Raw genomic sequence first — 19,145 nt, 5'->3', positions numbered from 1 at the left:
GAGAGACTACTTTCAGCCTGTGTTACAGTTGAAATTCGAGTCAGCCCACGCCTTCAAAAAAAAAGCAGACCCTATCCCACAAGTAGCAACACAGCCCAGCGAATGCCTTCAGGGCGGTTATTTGGATAGAACGGTTATGTACAGAGTTCATGGGGAGAAGGGACAGCACAAAGTCACAACGCTTATTTGGACAGCTGGCAGCAGACACGATGGGCTGAGGGTCTCCATCTCTGGCGTCTGTCCCAATTCTGGGGGGAGTAGGAGGCTGGGGAGATGGGGTGGAGGGGTCAATGGCTCATAGACTGCAGACTCTGTTCTGTAGGAATAAGTATAGCACAGGTCTTAATGTGGGGCAGTGAGACGATGGGTTGGGGGCAGCGGGAGTGGGGCAGGGGTGGTGATGGGGTCTGTTCTCCTCTTAGAATAGACACAACTAGTCCAAAGTAGAACTTATTAATTAACATGACTGAAATGGAAAAGACTGATTTACTGGAGAGAGAGAGAGATGTCAGGGGTAAGTGGAGACGTCAGGCGTAAGTATTTCACTCAGAGGGTGGTGGGTGAGTGGAATTGGCTGCCGTCGGTGGTGGTGGAGGCAAATTCGATAGGGTCTTTTAAAAGACTTCTGGATGAGGACATGGGACTTAATAGGATTGAGGGTTATAGGTAAGCCTAGTAGGTAGAGATATGATCAGCGCAACTTGTGGGCCAAAGGGCCTGTTTGTGCTGTAGTTTTTCTATGTTCTACAAGCGAGAGAGAGAAAGACGGGGCCCAGAGAGCTGGCCCCAGTACAGATTTGACTTCTCACTGCTTACTAGTGAGACTATTTATTGTGTCTATCCCAGTCCAACGCCAGCAACTCCACATCAAGCCTTGAACTTGTACAGGATTCAATCCCACTGAGTTATACGTAGCTGTATAGAGCACTGTAACTACATTCGCTTATCTGTGTTATGAAAAAGCTAGGTACACAAGTCCTCAACTAACACACACAGTTGGTAGCCGGGGACCGTGAAAGCTTGTTTATGAAAAGAACCATTTCTGTTAGCACTGCAGTTTTAAATGCAGCCAATTTCTAAGCCCATCCCAGAATCCCAAACTGAGTTTTTAACAGCTTAGCATCATTAGAAATATAGGTACAAATATCTTAACATGAAGCTTTTAAACTAAAGCAAACCACATAAAGGATCCTACGGGCGGGGGGGTGGGGGACAGGAGGGGGTGGGGTGGGGTGGGGGGCAGGAGGAGGTGTGGTGGGGAAAGGAGGGGGTGGGGGCAAGAGGATTTTCTAAAGGAGGAGGAGGGTATATATGGGTTATTTTTCTTAACTATTGATTGTGAAAAGTAGCAGTCCTCCTGGTGCATTGGGGGAGGGGGCGGCAGAGTCTGTCTGTTCCCCAGGGTGGCACAGTGGTTAGCGCTGCTGTCTCTTAGCGCGAGGGACCTGGGGTTTGATTCCCAGCTTGGATCACTCTCTGTGTGGACTCTGCACATTCTCCCCGTGTCTGTGTGGGTGTCCCCCAAAGTCCAAAGATGTGTAGGTTAGGTGGATTGGCCATGCTAAATTGCCCCTTAGTGTCAGGGAGATTAGTAGGTCAATGCGTGGGGTTACGGGAATTGGGGCTGGGTGGGATTGTGGTTGGTGCAGACTCAATGGGCCAAATGGCCTCTCTGCACTGTCGGCATTCTACGATTCTCACACAGGGCAGTGTGTGTCTGGACTGAGTGCCTCCCTGTTTCAAATATGTAGCCTTCTGCCTGGAGTTCGAGTCCTCTGTTACTCATCGTCACTGCCTTGTCTTTCCTCCCCTCTCCCCCACAGCCGAGCCAGTGAGGCCTCCCACAGCCAAGCGGCGGAAGAGGAAGCAGTCGGGCGGAGCCATGTCTGCGGCGGGACCCGGCAGCAACAGCAGCGGCGGCAGTGGTGGGGGGAGCGGAAAGAAGAAGAACAGCACAGCAGCGGCTGCCGCCAACTTCAACCTATCCACTCAGGTACCTGTAAGCATCCTTCTCTCCTCCTGTCCACCAAACTACCTGTCTCTGAGCCGCCACTGACACTGCCAGAGCAGCTGGCCCCTTCACGCACAGCCTGGAGTCGGCACTATGGCCCATTTCCCTCTCCCCCCGCACTACTGGGCCAGTGTCTGCCCCATTTCTCCCACTTCCCCTGCACCGTCCACAGTCCCACCCAGACCCTATCCCCATGCATTTACCCTGGCTAGTCCCCCTGACACTAAGGGGTAATCCACGCAGACACGGGGAGAATGTGCAGACTCTGCACAGACAGTGACCCAAACCGGGAATCGAACCCGGGTCCCGAGTGCTGTGAGGCAGCAGTGCTGACCACTGTGCCATCCTTGGTGCCAGACCGGGTAAGGACAGCAGATTTTCTTCCCTAAAGGGAACCAGATGGGTTTTTTCCGACAATCAACAATGATTCCATGGTCGTCAGTAAATTCTTAATCCCAGATATTTTTATCGAATTCAAATTCCACCGTCTGTCGTGGCGGGATTCGAAGCCGGGTCCCCAGAACGTTAGCCTGGGTACGTGGAATGCGAGTCCAACGGTAATACCATGACACCACCTCCAGAAAAATCTCTCTCTTTTCCATGCGAGAAGCTGATCCTCCCTCCTGCACCCCCCCCCCCACTCCCCACACACACAGACAGAGAGAGAGAGAGAGACACACACGTATACACGCTGCCCCGTGCCCCCTTTCTTGTGTTTTTGAGTTGCACTCCAAGGCAGTTGAGGACGGTGCGGGACGTTAGTGCGAGTGCTGTGTAACCGTCTGGCTGCCTTCACGGTGCTGCCGGGTTTGAGTGCCTTGCCTGCCTCCCCATTCTGAAACCAAAGCGACCCTGACCACCTGGGAAATATTTCTGACACCGTTCTTGCTGAGGTCCGTTCATTGTGCTTTATTGAAAGTAGCTATAAGTTTAGACTATATCAAACTGTGGCTGTAGAGGGAGCTGTGAGTGAACACTTGTATTACTGCTCCCCTTTTACTCTGCTGCTTACACTGTCTCTCTCTCTCTCAGTTCTAATCCTGTCTATTGTAGGGTCTGGGTTTGAGGAGCACTCTCTGTTTCCAGTGTAGTACTGACCGGCTCTGTTCATGCATAAGGACATAAGAAATAGGAGCAGGAGTAGGCCATCTAGCCCTTCGAGCCTGCCCCGCCATTCAATAAGATCATGGCTGATCTGAAGTGGATCAGTTCCACTTTCCTGCTTTTTCCCCATAACCCTTAATTCCCTTGTCTGTCAGAAACCTATCTACCTGTGACTTAAGTATATTTAGAGAGGTAGCCTCCACCATTTCAACGGGCAGAGAATTCCAGAGATTCACCACCCTTTGAGTGAAGAAGTTCCTCCTCAACTCCAAATGAGATTTATAAAATCTGATTCGGCCCATCGAGTCTGCACTGACAATATATCCCGCCCAGTCCCTATCCCCACAACCCCTTGCATTTACCCTGCTAATATTCCCGACACTCGGGCAATTTAGCATGGCCAATCCACCTAACCTGCACATCCTTCGGACTGACTGGAGCACAGACAGTGACCCGAGGCGGGAATCGAACCCGGGTCCCTGGCGCTGCGAGGCAGCCGTGCTAACCCACTGCGCCATCGAGTCAGACAGGTCTCCGCTAGCCCCTGTAAGCGTAATGAGGTGAGCGGTGCTCGCGAACACTTGAGCTGTCCCATTGAAGCAGGCGCCGTGCCGTATCACTGGGATTGCGTTTGAGGGGAACGCGTGGAGGGGTGTGTGTGTGTGTCTGTGGTGAGGGGGCGGGGGGTGCAGGAAGGTATGTTCTGCTTGTCTGTGCTGCGGTTTAATCGTTGCGACCTGCCCACCTGTTGTAGGACGTTTTGGTTGTGGGTGAGCCAGCACTAATGGGTGGGGAGCTCGGTGACCAGGATGAACGGTTAATCACACGGTTAGAGAACGGCCAGTACGATGCCACCAATGGCCTGGAGGAGGAGGAGGAGGACTACCGTAACCTGCCCGCCTTGGGGACTAGCAGCCCTTGGAGCAGTAAACCACCACCATCGAGCCAGGACAGCAAGCCTGATAACCCCACTTCCCAGTGACGGCGCTGTGTGGGCAGCCTGTTTTTTTGCTATTTCTAACCCATTTCAGATTTGGCAGGGACTCGGGCGGGGGGGATTGAGGCGAGGCCTCTCACAAACAGGTATTCTGCCCCAGGCACACACGAGCAGTGATCCCAGGGCAGAAAAGTGATGTAAGTGCATTAAACGTGGAGGTTGGCGTACTGGCCCCACGCAGCAGTGTGATGGAGCATTCTGCAGACTAACAGCGTCAGTCAGACTCCTGCTCCAGACCGCTATCTCTGGATGTGTGTGTTGGGCGGGGAGGTAGTTGCACACTGCTTGGTCACACTGGGCTCCCATGTTTGAGTGCTTAGCCTGCGGATGCGTACAGTACAGCACAGGAACAGGCCTGCCAAGCCTGCACCCATCATAATGCCTGCCGAAACTGGAACTGACGGGGTCTGTATCCTTCCATTCCCGTCCTATTTGTGGTGCGGAGATGCCGCCGTTGGACTGGGGTGGCCACAGTGAGAAGTGTCACAACACCGGGTTAAAGTCCAATCAGTTTATTGGGAATCACGAGCTTTCGGAGCACCGCTCCTTCACTCACCTGATGAAGGAGCAGCGCTCCGAAAGCTTGCGACTCCAGATGAACCTGTTGGACTTCAACCTGGTGTTGTGGGACATCTTACTGCACCCATCCTATTCATGTATTCGTCTAGCTGCTCCTTAAATGCCGCTATTGTACCTGCTCCCACCACCTCCCCGGGCAGCGCCTTCCAGACATGCACCACCTCTGTGTAAAAAAAAACTTGCCTCGCACATCTCCTCTAAACTTTTACTCACGTACCTTAAACCTGTGTCCCCTAGTACTTGCTCTTTCCTCGGGTAGAAAAGTCATCTGACTATCCACTCTGTCCATGCCTCTCATAATCTTGTAAACCAAGATTCTTGTGAAGGATTCCAGCTTGGCCCATCTCTCGAATCCTTTGCTGGAGTCGCATGGCACCTGACCTCTGTAAGAAGTCTCACCACACCAGGTTAAAGTCCAACAAGTTTATTTGATAGTAAACCCACAAGCTTTCGGGGTTTGCCCCTTCGTCAGGTGAGTCACCACGTCATCATGACCTGTCTTTCTCTGCCAGAGTGGGCAAAAGGTGCGGGAAAGGTTGGAAGGGGAAAATGGGCAACCCTTTCGCTCTGATGTTGACCCGGTCAAATAGCCTTCAGATTGTAACCCTTTCTCTGATAACTTCACTCTGAGGTCTCCCTGTCACACAGGGGCTAGCACGGTGGGATGTGTAGACTGTGAATAAATTGATTAAACCACCCTTCAGACAGGGTACTAAATGTGCACCCTCTTCTTCCCCTCCCCTGCCAAATAACCCCAAAACCTGCTCGAGTTAATTGTTGTGTGCGTGTAAAACTTGTTGGCTTCAATGGGTGATAAATGAAACAGGCGATCTTAAATGTGGAATGAAAATTTCTCCTGTGCCAAGCTTACATTCTCCACCCTCCCCACCTCTTTGGACAAGCTAACAATGCGCTTTGTGCTTAGCACTGGCTTGATGGGCTGAATGGCCTACTGCTGCTTCTACTTTCTAAGAGCTTCATTACCAAGACTAGCCAATACGATCCTGACAGTCTTATCTTTCCCTCATGGCCAACACCTTTGCTTCCTGCTTTACACAGAAGATAGGAGCAAGAGGTGGCCATTCGGCCCTTTAATCCTGCTCCGCCATTCATCACAATCATGGCTGATCATCCAACTCAATAGCCTAATCCTGTTTTCTCCCCATAACCTTTTGATCCCATTCGCCCCAAGTGCTATATCCAGCCGCCTCTTGAATACATTCAATGTCTTGACATCAACTACTTCCTGTGGGAATGAATTCCACAGGCTCACCAGGTGAAGAAATGTCTCCTTACCTCCGTCCTAAATGCTCGACCCTGAATCCTCAGACTGTGACCCCTGGTTCTGGACTCCTTCCCTCCTCCCCGAGCACACTGCCCCCTGCCTCAAGCACCACCACCATTGGGGACATCTACCCTGTCTAGTCCTGTTAGAATTTTATAAATCTCTATGAGCTCCCTCATTCACCTGAACCCCAGTGAAAACAATCCAAACCTGGTCAATCTCTCCTCGTACATCAATCCCGCAATCCCTGGAATCAGCCTGGTAAACCTTCACTGCACTCCCTTGAGAGCAAGAACATCCTTCCTCAGAAAAGGAGACCAAAACTGCACACAATACTCTAGGTGTGGCCTCACCAAGGCCCTGTATAATTACAACAACACATCCCTGCTCCTGTACTCAACCTCTCCCAATGAAGACCAACACACCATTTACCTTCTTTGCCGCCTGCTGCACCTGCATGCTTACCTTCAGTGACTGGTGCACAAGGACACCCAGATCCCTCTGCATGCTCCGCTCTCCCAATTTACAGCCAGTCAGGTAGTAATCTGCCTCCTTGTTTTTGCTTCCAAAGTGAATAACCGCACATTTGTCCAAATTATACTGCATCACCATGGATTAACCCACTCATGCAACCTATCCAGATCATTCTGAAGGATCTCTGCATTCTCGCCACAGTTCACCTTCCCACCCGACTTAGTGTCATCTGCAAACTTTGAGATGTTACATTTTGTTCCCCTCATCCAAATCATTAATATATATTGTGAATAGCTGGGGTCCCAGCACAGATCCCTGTGGCACCCCACGAGTTACTGCCTGCCAACTTGAAAAGCACCCATAAATTCCTACTCTTTGTTTCCTCTCTGCCAACCAGTTTTCTATCCATCTCAATATACTTCCCCCAATCCCACTTGAACCTGGTCAGATAGTTGTGAGATTGGGGAAAGCTCCCCATACGTGTTGTGTGCGCTGGAGTTTACAGTCGGGCCCAGCCAACCTCCTCTGTTCTCACGATTGGAGTGAGTGGGGTTTAGCTTCAGCCCTGAGTGAATGCACTTACCTTTTTTTGCCCTGCCATCAACTGATACTCCTCTTTGGAGCGGGCCGCTGTGTGTGCCTCGTGCGAGAACATGGGTGTGGAGTTGACGACGCCCGTTGGTCTTGATCGCCTGGTTGGTGTCCGCAGTTATCTGCGGAGTCGAGTTATGTCATTCTCCCCCGTCACCCTGCTGTCAGAACCAGTGACGGGGAATTGGGTTTTTGTCTCGTGTAGAAGCCTGCGAGGTTCTTCCATCGGCTGGAGAGGTAGGGGCTGGTGGAGGTGTGGAGCAGACATTTCCAGCATCAAACAAAAAAAAAACCCAGTCTACAAACTTGCCAGAGCAGAGTTCTCACTCTTCCCACCCCGCCTTCCAGTGGGACCTGTGGCTCTTCTGTCCACCGCCTGGGTACCTGTGGGCCGCCTTAATGGGATATTTCAGGCTCTCCAGAAAGGCTGAGAGAGAGGTATGCATTGGAAAGTGCTTTTATTTTTCCTTTCTCCTTTTTTAATTTGGTAATTTTTTTTTTCCCATTCTGTTTAGATCCTGCACACCATGCACCATTCTTAAGCTGAAAGAACAGAACCCCGACACCCCCCCCCACGGCCTCCGTCAATGACGCGGTTGTGACCAGCAGAGCTCAGAGGTGTGCGCCCCGCAGGACGGTCCAGGGTTTAATCTGCCGCTCGGTTTCCCCCCACCACCCTCCCTCCCTCCCTCCCTGACATCCCCTTCCCTCTCCCTCAGCCCGTCTCCCCAACCCCCGGCAAACCCCTGAAGGCTTTGAAATCCGAAGACTGGCTCGCGGCCTGGAGGTTTGCGGACGCTGAACTGTGTCCCTCCCCCACCCCCTCCCCCCTGCGGCGGCGGCGTCCCCCCACCCACCCCCTGGCACAGCGCGGCTGTCTGGGAGGGAGCCAGCCCACCCTACAGCCTCAACGGTCGCTGTCCTGTCTCCCGTCACGCAGGCTGCGACGGGAGACGCACGCACGCACAGGCGGGCGTGTGTGTGCGCACGCGGACAGAAGATTTAACGCGGTTTGTTTTTTTAAGAGAACGTTTCCGAGCGCAGTCGGTGCCGGGACTGGCCCAGAGAGAGAAATTCGAGGTGTTGTCGCCCTTGAACTCGGTGGGTGAATGGCGAGTCCGGGAGGGAGTGTCTGTGCTGTGAGTAAGTCACTGAAGCACGTCCCTGAAGGGACGGAGACCGTGTTGGGTTGGGTTGGGTCTTCCCTGCTGTCTGTGCGCTTGTCGTGTCTGTGGGGCTGTGCAGAAGGCTCCTCTTACTGGGCCCACATAGTCGAGTGGCATTCTCCACCTTCCCTTCGTGTGGGTTTTATTTTGGAGGGGTGGTGGGGGTGGGGGGGTGGTTTCGTCGCCGATGGGCACGCGTCTCTTTATTTTTCGGGTGAACCCAAAGCCAGAGAGGTGCCCCCCCCGCCCACCCCCGTGGAGAGAGTGGGCAAGTTAAAACAAGGCAGCAGAGATCCCCTGTTGCTTTGACTTGTGCTTGTTGGGAGGGAGGGGGGGAAGCACCTATACACCCCACTCAAGACATTAAAGCCCGCATGAGGGGCCTCTCAGAGACTCAAGAGTGACAGTGCCAAAGTGTGGGCCAGTGCAACTTGCAAAGCTCCTGCACGTGCTGCCCTCGACCCTTCCCTCCCCACCCCTTGAGTTGTGTCGCCACCAGAGCTTTTATCTGTGTGCCCAGGAAATGGGAGAAAGTCTGGGATGTGCAGAGGCAGCAGCAGTGAAATTGTCTCCCAGTCCCTTGTGTCTGGTTGAATGGCGAATATCTTGATTTGTGTTCCTGATGCGGTGTCTCGGGGTGGAGAGGGGGTTATACTCTTGCCTGTCACCTCGTTATGGAAGTCCGAGCCCCCTCGTGCCACTGTCCCGCTTGGATGTTTGCCCAGATCTGCCCAGTGCTGTGCAGCGGGTGGATGGATCCTGGTGGGCTATGGCACCCTCTGCCTGTTCAGACCAACTCCCTCCATCGAGTTAGTCACTTTTATCCCACCGTCAGTTGGTCCTGATGTATCTGGTCAGGCTCCCTGCTCCAGGAAAGGCATCTGAGCGTCATGTTGGGAATCCTTGAGTCTTGAGGAATTACTGTCCCGAGTTTCTCTCCCTTGAAGGTAGTTGAGATGTTCAGTTAAGTATTGGAAGGTACCCATTAGCTTTGTGTGCCTGCTTTCAGTGTCTTACTGTTGGAAATTTATCCCTTGTTGCACCGGTGACAGATTCAGGGAGTGCGACAGCACCCACGTTTCTGTCTGGAGAATGAACTAGATGACGTGAGGGGTGAGTTACCAGAGTCACAGAGGTTCACAGAATAGAAACAGGCTCTTCAGCCGAACTTATCTGTGCCGCCCAGTTTTTAACCGCTAAGCTAATCTCAATTGCCCGCCTTTGGGCCATATCCCTTGTGAGAATATCTGAATCACTCAAACTGCCAAAACTACCTTTTTGATTTTACCCCTCCCAGGTCCCACCTGTGCTTCTTGACTTGTGTGGGAGGGGATTCGCAGACACCACTGGGCACCTGATCGGGTTTAACATACATGTGTACACGTGCCGTGTGTGTGCCCGCGCGTGTGTCACGTCCGAGGGCTTCCACACATCAGTTCCCCGGCTTCAGGCGCGTGCGTGCTTGCCCCGCGGCATCGCTGCTTTCGTTTGACTGCCGACTAACACTCAACCCTCTCCTCCCCTCCTCCTCCTCCCCCCCCCCCCCCCCCCAAACTCCCCACCCACCGCGCTCTCGCCCAAAACCGAGTGCTTTCTGTCCACCCTGCTCGCCTGTCCGTGCTGCGGACGGTGCAGGGGTCCTCGAAAGATTATCCCGGGGGTTTGGGGGTTGGGGGGGGCGGTGGTGCTGATTTAAGCCGTGGGCCCCTTGGCGTCAGTCAGGGGCCGGGTCTGGCCCGTGTGTCTCGTCGGGGGTGGCTGACAGTTCCCGGTTGCGAGCAGCCTTTATCTGGGGCCTGGCCGTGCACAGCAGCGGGTCTGCAGGCTGAGGTAATGAGTGGTGGGCGCAGTCCCCCTTTTGTGTTCCAAAAACACAGGCTTGTGTACCACGGGACCCCCAGGGCTGCCCACGATCGTCACCCTGGGTCAGGGTTCAGACAGTAACGGGCGTCAGACAAACCAAGCTCTGGATTAAAGGTGACCCTTCGGTCCCAGCTCCCTTCCTTGTCCGTTTTAAATCCCATGCGTGACTTGTACATTCTTCACCTGATTTTGTTCTTACTAAGCTGTGAAAAACCCTGGGTGACGTGTAAGCACTACAAGGCGTACGTGGCAGGAATACTTTTCTGAAGGTGTAACGCGTGTGTAAAAACAAAAGAACAATGTTCCATCTTTTTGTACTAGATCACTGCAGACAGCAACTTGTTTGCTTTAACCTGTATTTCCAATTGTTAAGCCATTTGAATAAAATACTTTTTTCTCAGCTCTGCATGTCGGACCATTCTTTGCGTCTCCCCGCTTAGCGCCATCGGGTCTTTGCTTCTGCTGCTCGATTGGGCTCCCTACTGGTTTCTAACTCGCTTACACATCCTCTTGTGGCACAACGCTCTTTTTAAAAGGCACGTCAGTGTTGCAATGGCTGTTTTTAGAGCGCAAGAACAGAACAGCACAGCACAGGAACAGGCCCTTCGGCCCATCAAGCCTGCGCCGAGCACATTGTCCTATCTGGACCAACCTCCTGTATCCCTCTATTCTCCGTCTGTTCATGTGTCTATCCAGACAAGTCTTAAAAGTTGCTGGATAAAAGCAAACTGTTGCAGAATCTGAAACCACAAGACAAAATGCTGGAAAATCTCAGCAGGTCTGGCAGTAAGGAGAGAAAAGAGTTGACGTTTCGAGTCCAGATGCCCCTTTGTCAGAGCTCAAATGTGGCTAATGCATCTGCGACAACCACCTCACTTGGCAGTGCATTCCATGCTGCCACCACCCACTGTGTAAAAAAAACTTCCCCTGCACATCTCCACTGAACCTCCCCACCACCTTATCTTGAATTTGTGCCCCCTTGTAATTGTCATTTCTGGAAAAAAGCTTGCCACTGTTCACCCTATCTACACCCCTCGTAATTTTATAAACTTCTGTCAGGTCGCACACACACACCCCATCCCCGGCCCCACCACCACCACCACCACCCCCAGCCTCCATCTTTCCAGGGAGAACAAACCCAGTTTATTCAATCTCTCCTCACAGCTAATACCCTCCAGACCAGGCAACATCCTGGTAAACCTTTTCTGAACTCTCTCTCCAAAGCCTCCATGTAGTGTGACCACCAGAATTTGCTGCAGTAATGCCAGGCTGTTGCGATACGTCTGGTGTGTCTTGACAGATGATTTCCCCGCCACTCCTCATTGCTCCATTGCTGCCTTCCTTCCTCCTTTGCCCAGTTCCTGACTCTCCACTAGTTGCTCAAGTAGTCTTCACAACCTTTTGCCCGCAGCTCTTTCCTCATCCCTCTGCCCCATCTTTGTGCTGTGCCGCACTGTACTCGGATAACTTTGCCTTGCCTCCTCTCTCTCCTGCTGTCCCTGTCAAACTCTTCACTTTTCCATACTTCCTCACAAACCCTGCTTCACTGGTTGTCCCAACTAGATGTGGTGCTTCCATCTTTGAAGACTCGCCGGGACTGACGGAATAAGATTGCAAGAATCATAGAATGACTGCAGTGCAGAAGAAGGCCCTTTGGCCCATCGCGTGTGCACGACAGCAATCTCTGCCAGGCACTGTTCCCAAAACCCCATGTGTCTTGCCAGTCCCTTGACACTAAGAGGCAATTTACCATAGCCAATCCACCTAACCTACACATCTTTGGACACAAAGGAGCAATTTAGTGCAGCCAATCCACCTAACTTGCACATCATTGGGCACTAAGGGGCAATTTAGCATAGTTAATTTTTTTGGAGTGTGAGAAGAAACTGGAGCACCTGGAGGAAACCCACGCAGACGTGGGGAGAATGTACAAACTCCACACAGACAGTGACCCAAGCTGGGAATCAAACCTGGGTCCCTGGTGGCTGTGAGGCAGTAGTGCTAACCCACTGTGGTCCCACTGTAGTTATCATTCTTCTACCCACTGTTCTGTCAGTGTCTGTCGAAACGAAAAAAAATTGAAAATAGTCACTTGCTGTCCTTGAGAATTGTGGAGAAGAGTTGGCAAGAAGCGAAGCCAGGGGCTCACGGAAGCTTTGACTGCTGTTTTGATTTGACACCAGAATATTTGTGGTGTAAACAATATAATCTTCCACCCACACTCGTGTGTTATGGTATAATAATGTGTGTATTTGAGTGTGTGTGTGTGTGAGTGAGTGTGTGAGTGAGTGTGTGCATGCGTGTATGTGTGTGAGTGGGTGTGTGAGTGAGTGTGTGCATGCATGTGTGTGTGAGTGAGTGTGTGCGTGCGTGTATGTGGGTGTGTGAGTGTGTGCGTGCGTGTATGTGTGTGTGTGAGTGGGTGTGTGCGTGAGAATGATGAACTCGTGTTTATCTGAATCAGTCTCTCCCTCGCAGTTGTGTCACTCAGCAGGTGAATTAACCATCCAAACTATGTGGCTTTGAGTTAATGCCTCACAAGTAGTGTACATAGGACAAATAATTGATTGAAAGATAAACGATCTTTATCGGGACGGAACTAATTCTTGAAGGTTTTAGCACTTTCACTTTCTGTTAAATACTGTGCGATGATTTTGGCACAGTGGTGAGCACTGCTGCCTCACAGCGCCAGGGACCTGGGTTTGATTGTGGCCTCGGGTTGCTGTCTGTGTGGAGTCTGCACATTCTCCCCGTGTCTGCGTGGGTTTATTCCGGGTGCTCTGGTTTCCTCCCACACTCCAAAGATGTGCAGGTTAGGTGGATTGGCCATGCTAAATTGCCCCATAGTGTCCAAAGACATGCAGGTTAGGTGGGATTGGCCATGCTAAATTGCCCCTTTGTGTCTAAGGATGTGCAGGTTAGGTGGATTGGCCATGCTAAATTGTCCCTTCGTGTCAAGGGATTAGCTGGATAGATATGTGAGGTAATGGGGATCGATGGGTTGAATGGCCTCCTTCCACACTGTCGGGATTCTATGATACTCATCTGTTGTTTAGTCCCTGTGCTGAACCAGGATCTTTACACCTGTTTGCTCGAACCCGATAGCGTGCTAATTCCCACAGGGGCTGAAGACAGGTGTAGAAGGGTGGGGGAAATAAATGTCCTTATCTTAGCTCGTCTTGGTCTCACGCTGGCAAACAGAGCGTGAATGTCCTCAGTAAACACCCCACGAAAGGAGCTGCAGGCATTGGTTTATCGGGCGGGTGAAGTGTTATCCTTAATTTGGAGGAGTCTAATTTGAGGTTAATTGACTCAAAGTCGGGGCTCCAGGCATAGTGACACTCGAGAGGCTTGTTGAGAGTGAGGGCAAAGTATTTTTCCCCAATCTCTTCCTCGTTGCACAACTCCCATTCCCGTAACAGGAGAAGGAAATAATACAAGAATCTGAGGTCGCATACCAAGTAACCCAAGAACAGCTTCTTCCCTGCTGCTGTCAGAGCTTTGAATAGCCCTACTTCACATGAAGTTGACATTTCTCTACATGGGGACAACGTAGCAAGGGTGGACAACTTCAAGTTTTTAGGTGTCCAGATGACCAACAACGATAGTTAAGCAAGCCCATCAAAGTTCTCAGAAGGCTAAGGAAATTTGGCTTGTCAACTACGACTCTCGCCAGCTTTTACAATGCACCATAGAAAGCATTCTTTCCGGATGTGTCACAGCTTGGTATGGCTCCTGCTCTGACCGAGACCACAATAAATGACAAAAGGTCGTGAATGTAGCCCAGTCTGTCACGCAAACCAAACTCTCATCCATTGACTCCGTCTACACTTTCCACTGCCTTGGAAAAGCAGCCAGCATAATCAAGGACCCCACACACCTCTGACATTCTCTCTTCCACCTTCTTCCATCAGGAAAAGATACAAAAGTCTGAGATCACGTACTAACCGCTTCAAGAACAGCTTCTTCCCTGTAGCTGTCAGACTTTTGAATGGACCTACCTTACATCAAGTTGATCTTTCTCTGCACCCTAGCTATAATTGTAACATTATATTCTGCACTCTCTCCTTCTCTACGAACAGAATGCTTTGTGTATATAGTGCGCAAGAAATAATACTTTTCACTGTATGCTAATACATGTGACAATAACCAATCAAACAATACTTTTCACTGTATCCCAATACATGTGACAATAATAAATCAAACAATACTTTTCACTGTATCCCAATACACGTGACAATAATAAACAATACTTTTCACTGTATCCCAATACACGTGACAATAATAAATCAAACAATACTTTTCACTGTATCCCAGTACAGAGACTCCTAGAATTCCTACATTGCAGAAGGAAGCCACTTGGCCCATTGAGTCTGCACCAATAACAATCTCACCCAGGTCTTGTCCTATCGTCTTAACCCCACATATTTACTCTCATAATTCCCCTGGCATTAAAGGGGCAATTTAACATGGCAAATCCACCTAACCAACACACCTTTCAAACTGTGGGAGGAAACCGGAGCACCTGGAGGAAACCCACACAGACACAGGGAGAATGTGCAGACTCTGCACAGACAATAACCCAAGCTAGGAATTGAACCCGGGCCCCTGGCGCTGTGAGGCAGCAGTGTTAACCACTGTGCCACCTCTGTGGCAACAATAAAGCAAGTCAAATCAACGCACATAATCTTTTAATCACTTCATGGTTACACAGTAAAACTCTGCCACTTAACACGTATCACCTCAGGATTTATTTATTTTGCAATGACCTGTGGAATAAACTCCCAGATTTCCATATAGACAGAGATAAGAACATAAGACCATAAGAAATAGGATCAGGAGTAGGCCATCTAGCCCTTCGAGCCTGCCCCACCATTCAATAAGAACATGGCTGATCTGAAGTGGCTCAGTTCCACATTCCCGCTTTCTCCCCATAACCCTTAATTCCCTTGTCTATTAGAAACCTTTCTACCCATGTCTTAAATATATTTAGCGAGGTAGCCTCCACCACTTCAACAGGCAGAGAATTCCAGAGATTCACCACCCTTTGAGTGAAGAAGTTCCTCCTCAACTCCGTTCTAAACTGCCCCCCTCCCCCTTATCTTGAGGCTGTGCCCTCTAGTCCTGCTGTCCTTCCTGAGCGGGAAGAATCTCTCTACCTCTACCCTATCCATCCCCTTCATTATCTTATACGTCTCTATAAGATCCCCCCTCATCCTTCTAAACTCCAATGAGTATAAGCCCAGTCTATTCAGCCTCTCTTCATAGTCCAACCCGCTCAACTCTGGTATCAGTCTAGTGAACCTCCTCTGCATTCCCTCCAAGGCCAAAATATCCTTGCGCAAGTGCGGCGACCAAAACTGCACACGGTACTCCAGCTGCGGCCTCACCAGTACCCTGTACAGTTGCAGCAAGACCTCCCTCCTTTTATATTCTAATTGGGATGGATTCCGATTTGGTTAACAAATCCATCGCTGCTCGCTATTGGGCACCCGCTCAATTTTGGCATCGTGTGGAAGCTTTGAGTTTCTTTCAGCTTGCCTCAGGAGTGTCCTTGTTAATGAACTCTAGAAAGCTAGCCTACACCTTATTAAAGCTTATTAGTGTCACTATAATGACACCTAACCTGCACGTCTTTGGACTGTGGGAGGAAACTGGAGCACCCGGAGGAAACCCACACAGGGAACGTGCAAACTCCACACAGACAGTGACCCGAGGCTGGAATTGAACCCGGGTCCCTGGCTCTGCAGTGACTCCAGATCCACAGCAATGTGGTTGAGTCGAAATTGCCCTTGGGCAACCGGGGATGGGCCATAAACACTAGCGCAGCCAGTTCCTACAAATGAATAAATAAAATCCCCTTGTATCCGAATCCACGAGATCCAAAAATTGGGATCAGCATTAAATTTCAGATTTCATGACTTAAATTTAAATTCCACCGGCTGCTGTGGTGGGATTCGGATCGGGATCCCACCCCTTGCCTCTGTGTCACCAGTCCAGTGACAACACCACAGCGCCACCAACTCTCCTGGTTAAAAGTCTCTCGTGTGGCACTTTATGACGTGTGTTCTGGAAGTCCATGCAAGTAACATTATCAGGCATTCTCCCCCCACCGACTGACTTTGTGACTTCCCAAAAAACATTCCTCAGGTTCCTCCGGCATCATTCAGCCTCCCTCTCTCAGATCAGCTGAATATTTCCAATGCTTTAACCACGTCATCCTTTAATCACCAACTTGCGTCATCTTCCTCCAGTAGATATTTCCACGTTGGCCATACGTGCCATCGCTACCCATTTCCTAAGAAATTGCCCCTAAGTGTCCAGGTTAGCGGACGTTAGCGGGATTAGTGGGTAGAATACGTAGGGATAGGAGGGTAGGGCCTGGGTGGGATGGTGTTCAGTGCAGACTCGATGGGCCGAAGGGCCTCTTTCTGCACTGTAGGGTTCTATGATTCTATGGTTCTGTGGGTGCACTGTGGGTAAGATGATGAGTCTGTTCTCCTTCTGAGATATGGAGCAAGAACAGGAACAAACAAACATGGAAAATTGGCGCAGGAGACGTAAAATGTGCACAAGAATCATAGAATCTCTACAGTGCAGGGAGAGGCCCTTCGGCCCATCGAGTCTGCACTGACCACAATCCCACTCAGGCCCTACCCCCATATCCCGACATATTATACCCACTAATCCCTCTAACGTACACATCCCTGGACACTAAGGGACAATTTAGCATGGCCAATCCACCTAACCTGCACATCTTTGGACACTAAGGGACAATTTAGCATGGCCAATCCACCTAACCTACACATCTTTGGACACTAAGGGACAATTTAGCATGGCCAATCCACCTAACCTGCACATCTTTGGACACTAAGGAGCAATTTAGCATGGCCAATCCACCTAACCTGCACATCTTTGGACACTAAGGGACAATTTAGCATGGCCAATCCACCTAACCTGCACATCTTTGGACACTAAGGAGCAATTTAGCATGGCCAATCCACCTAACCTGCACATCTTTGGACACGAAGGGACAATTTAGCATGGCCAATCCACCTAACCTGCACATCTTTGGACACTAAGGGACAATTTAGCATGGCCAATCCACCTAATCCCCACATCTTTGGACACGAAGGAGCAATTTAGCATGGCCAATCCACCTAACCTGCACATCTTTGGACACTAAGGGACAATTTAGCATGGCCAATCCACCTAACCTGCACATCTTTGGACACTAAGGGACGATTTAGCATGGCCAATCCACCTAACCTGCACATCTTTGGACACTAAGGGGCAATTTAGCATGGCCAATCCACCTAATCCCCACATCTTTGGACACGAAGGAGCAATTTAGCATGGCCAATCCACCTAACCTGCACATCTTTGGACACTAAGGGACAATTTAGCATGGCCAATCCACCTAACCTGCACACCTTTGGACACTAAGGGACAATTTAGCATGGCCAATCCACCTAACCTGCACATCTTTGGACACTAAGGGGCAATTTAGCATGGCCAATCCACCCTAACCTGCACATCTTTGGACACTGAGGGACAATTTAGCATGGCCAATCCACCTAACCTGCACATCTTTGGACACTAAGGGACAATTTAGCATGGCCAATCCACCTAATCCCCACATCTTTGGACACTAAGGAGCAATTTAGCATGGCCAATCCACCTAACCTGCACATCTTTGGACACTAAGGGACAATTTAGCATGGCCAATCCACCTAACCTACACATCTTTGGACACTAAGGGACAATTTAGCATGGCCAATCCACTTAACCTCCACATCTTTGGACTGTGGGAGGAAACTGGAGCACCCGGAGGAAATCCACGCAGACATGGGGGGAGAGCGTGCAGACTCCACACAGACAGTGACCCAAAACCAGGAATGGAAGCTGGATCCTTGGCGCTGCGGGCCAGCGGTGCCAACCGCCGGCTGAGTCCTGTTACCTCTTGAGGAGTGGGGGTCAAAAGCCAGCTGGGATGCAGCGTGAAGTGATTTCGGGGGCTCCGTGTGCGTGTTTGTGAGAGAGTTACGTGACGTTCTTGCCTGTACAGGTCACATACCATCCAGGGAAGGTGTAATTAAGGAGTACAGGTTGCGCCAACGAGAGCTGTCACCACACCCTCGAGTGAGCAGTGATTCAGGATGTGTTTGATGATCAGATCTTCCTCCCTTTGCTTTGTGTCTCTTTTCTTTCCCATCTGAGATTGTTCCGCCCTTGAAACTGAGCTCGAACCTGTCCGACAGGTTTCGTGTCAAGCTCCGGTCTCCCCTCCACCCCCAGCAGGAAGACGGTGCCTTTTCCTCCAGCAAGAAACAAATACTTCTCTCACTTCAGACGGGACGCAATTTTGGAACGGCTCAGGGCAGGTAAGAGTCTCTTTGCTCCCTCTTTAGCCTGACACAGGGTTGGGGGGAGGTGCGTGGGGGGTGTGCTGTCAAAGTTAGCCCCTGAGGCTGGGGTGATCATAGAATCCCAACAGTGCAGAAGGAGGCCATTCGGCCCATCGAGTCTGCACTGACCACAATCCCACCCAGGCCCTACCCCCTTAACCCAATGCATTTACCCTAACCAGTCCCCCTGACACTAAGGGGCAATTTATCATGGCCAATCCCCCTAACCTGCACATCTTTGGACACTAAGGGGCAATTTAGCATGGCCAATCCCCCTAACCTGCACATCTTTGGACACTAAGGGGCAATTTACCATGGCTAATCCACCTAACCTGCACCTCCTTGGCCACTAAGGAGCATATTAGCCTAGCCAATTCACCTAACCTACACATCTTTGGACACTAAGGGGCAATTTAGCATGGCCAATCCACCTAACCTACACATCTTTGGACACTGAGGGACAATTTAGCATGGCCAATCCACCTAACCTGCACATCTTTGGACACTAAGGGGCAATTTAGCATGGCCAATCCCCCTAACCTGCACATCTTTGGACACTAAGGGGCAATTTAGCATGGCCAATCCCCCTAACCTGCACATCTTTGAACACTAAGGGGCAATTTAGCATGGCCAATCCCCCTAACCTGCACATCTTTGGACACTAAGG

The 19,145-nt window shown here is 50.7% G+C and overlaps 1 protein-coding gene across 1 annotated transcript in view; it reads left to right on the top strand.

Annotated features, from left to right (window-relative positions):
* The window catches only part of LOC145339396 (LIM domain-binding protein 1-like), a 17,633-nt gene extending 13,032 nt beyond the window's left edge, over positions 1-4,601 (top strand). Inside the window, exons 8-9 of the mRNA XM_080183848.1 lie at positions 1,824-1,993; positions 3,870-4,601. Of these exons, the coding sequence (XP_080039974.1) occupies positions 1,824-1,993; positions 3,870-4,097 (398 nt within the window). The 3' untranslated portion in view covers positions 4,098-4,601. The remainder of the gene's footprint in view (positions 1-1,823; positions 1,994-3,869) is intronic.
* The last annotated feature ends 14,544 nt before the right edge of the window (positions 4,602-19,145 follow it).

This window comes from Carcharhinus amblyrhynchos, unplaced genomic scaffold (genome assembly GCF_965287045.1).
Source record: "Carcharhinus amblyrhynchos unplaced genomic scaffold, sCarAmb.v2.hapA scaffold_444, whole genome shotgun sequence".
Lineage (NCBI taxonomy): Eukaryota > Metazoa > Chordata > Chondrichthyes > Carcharhiniformes > Carcharhinidae > Carcharhinus > Carcharhinus amblyrhynchos.
The sequence above is the reverse complement of the archived record's forward strand: the minus strand, read 5'-3'. Positions and strand labels throughout refer to the sequence as shown.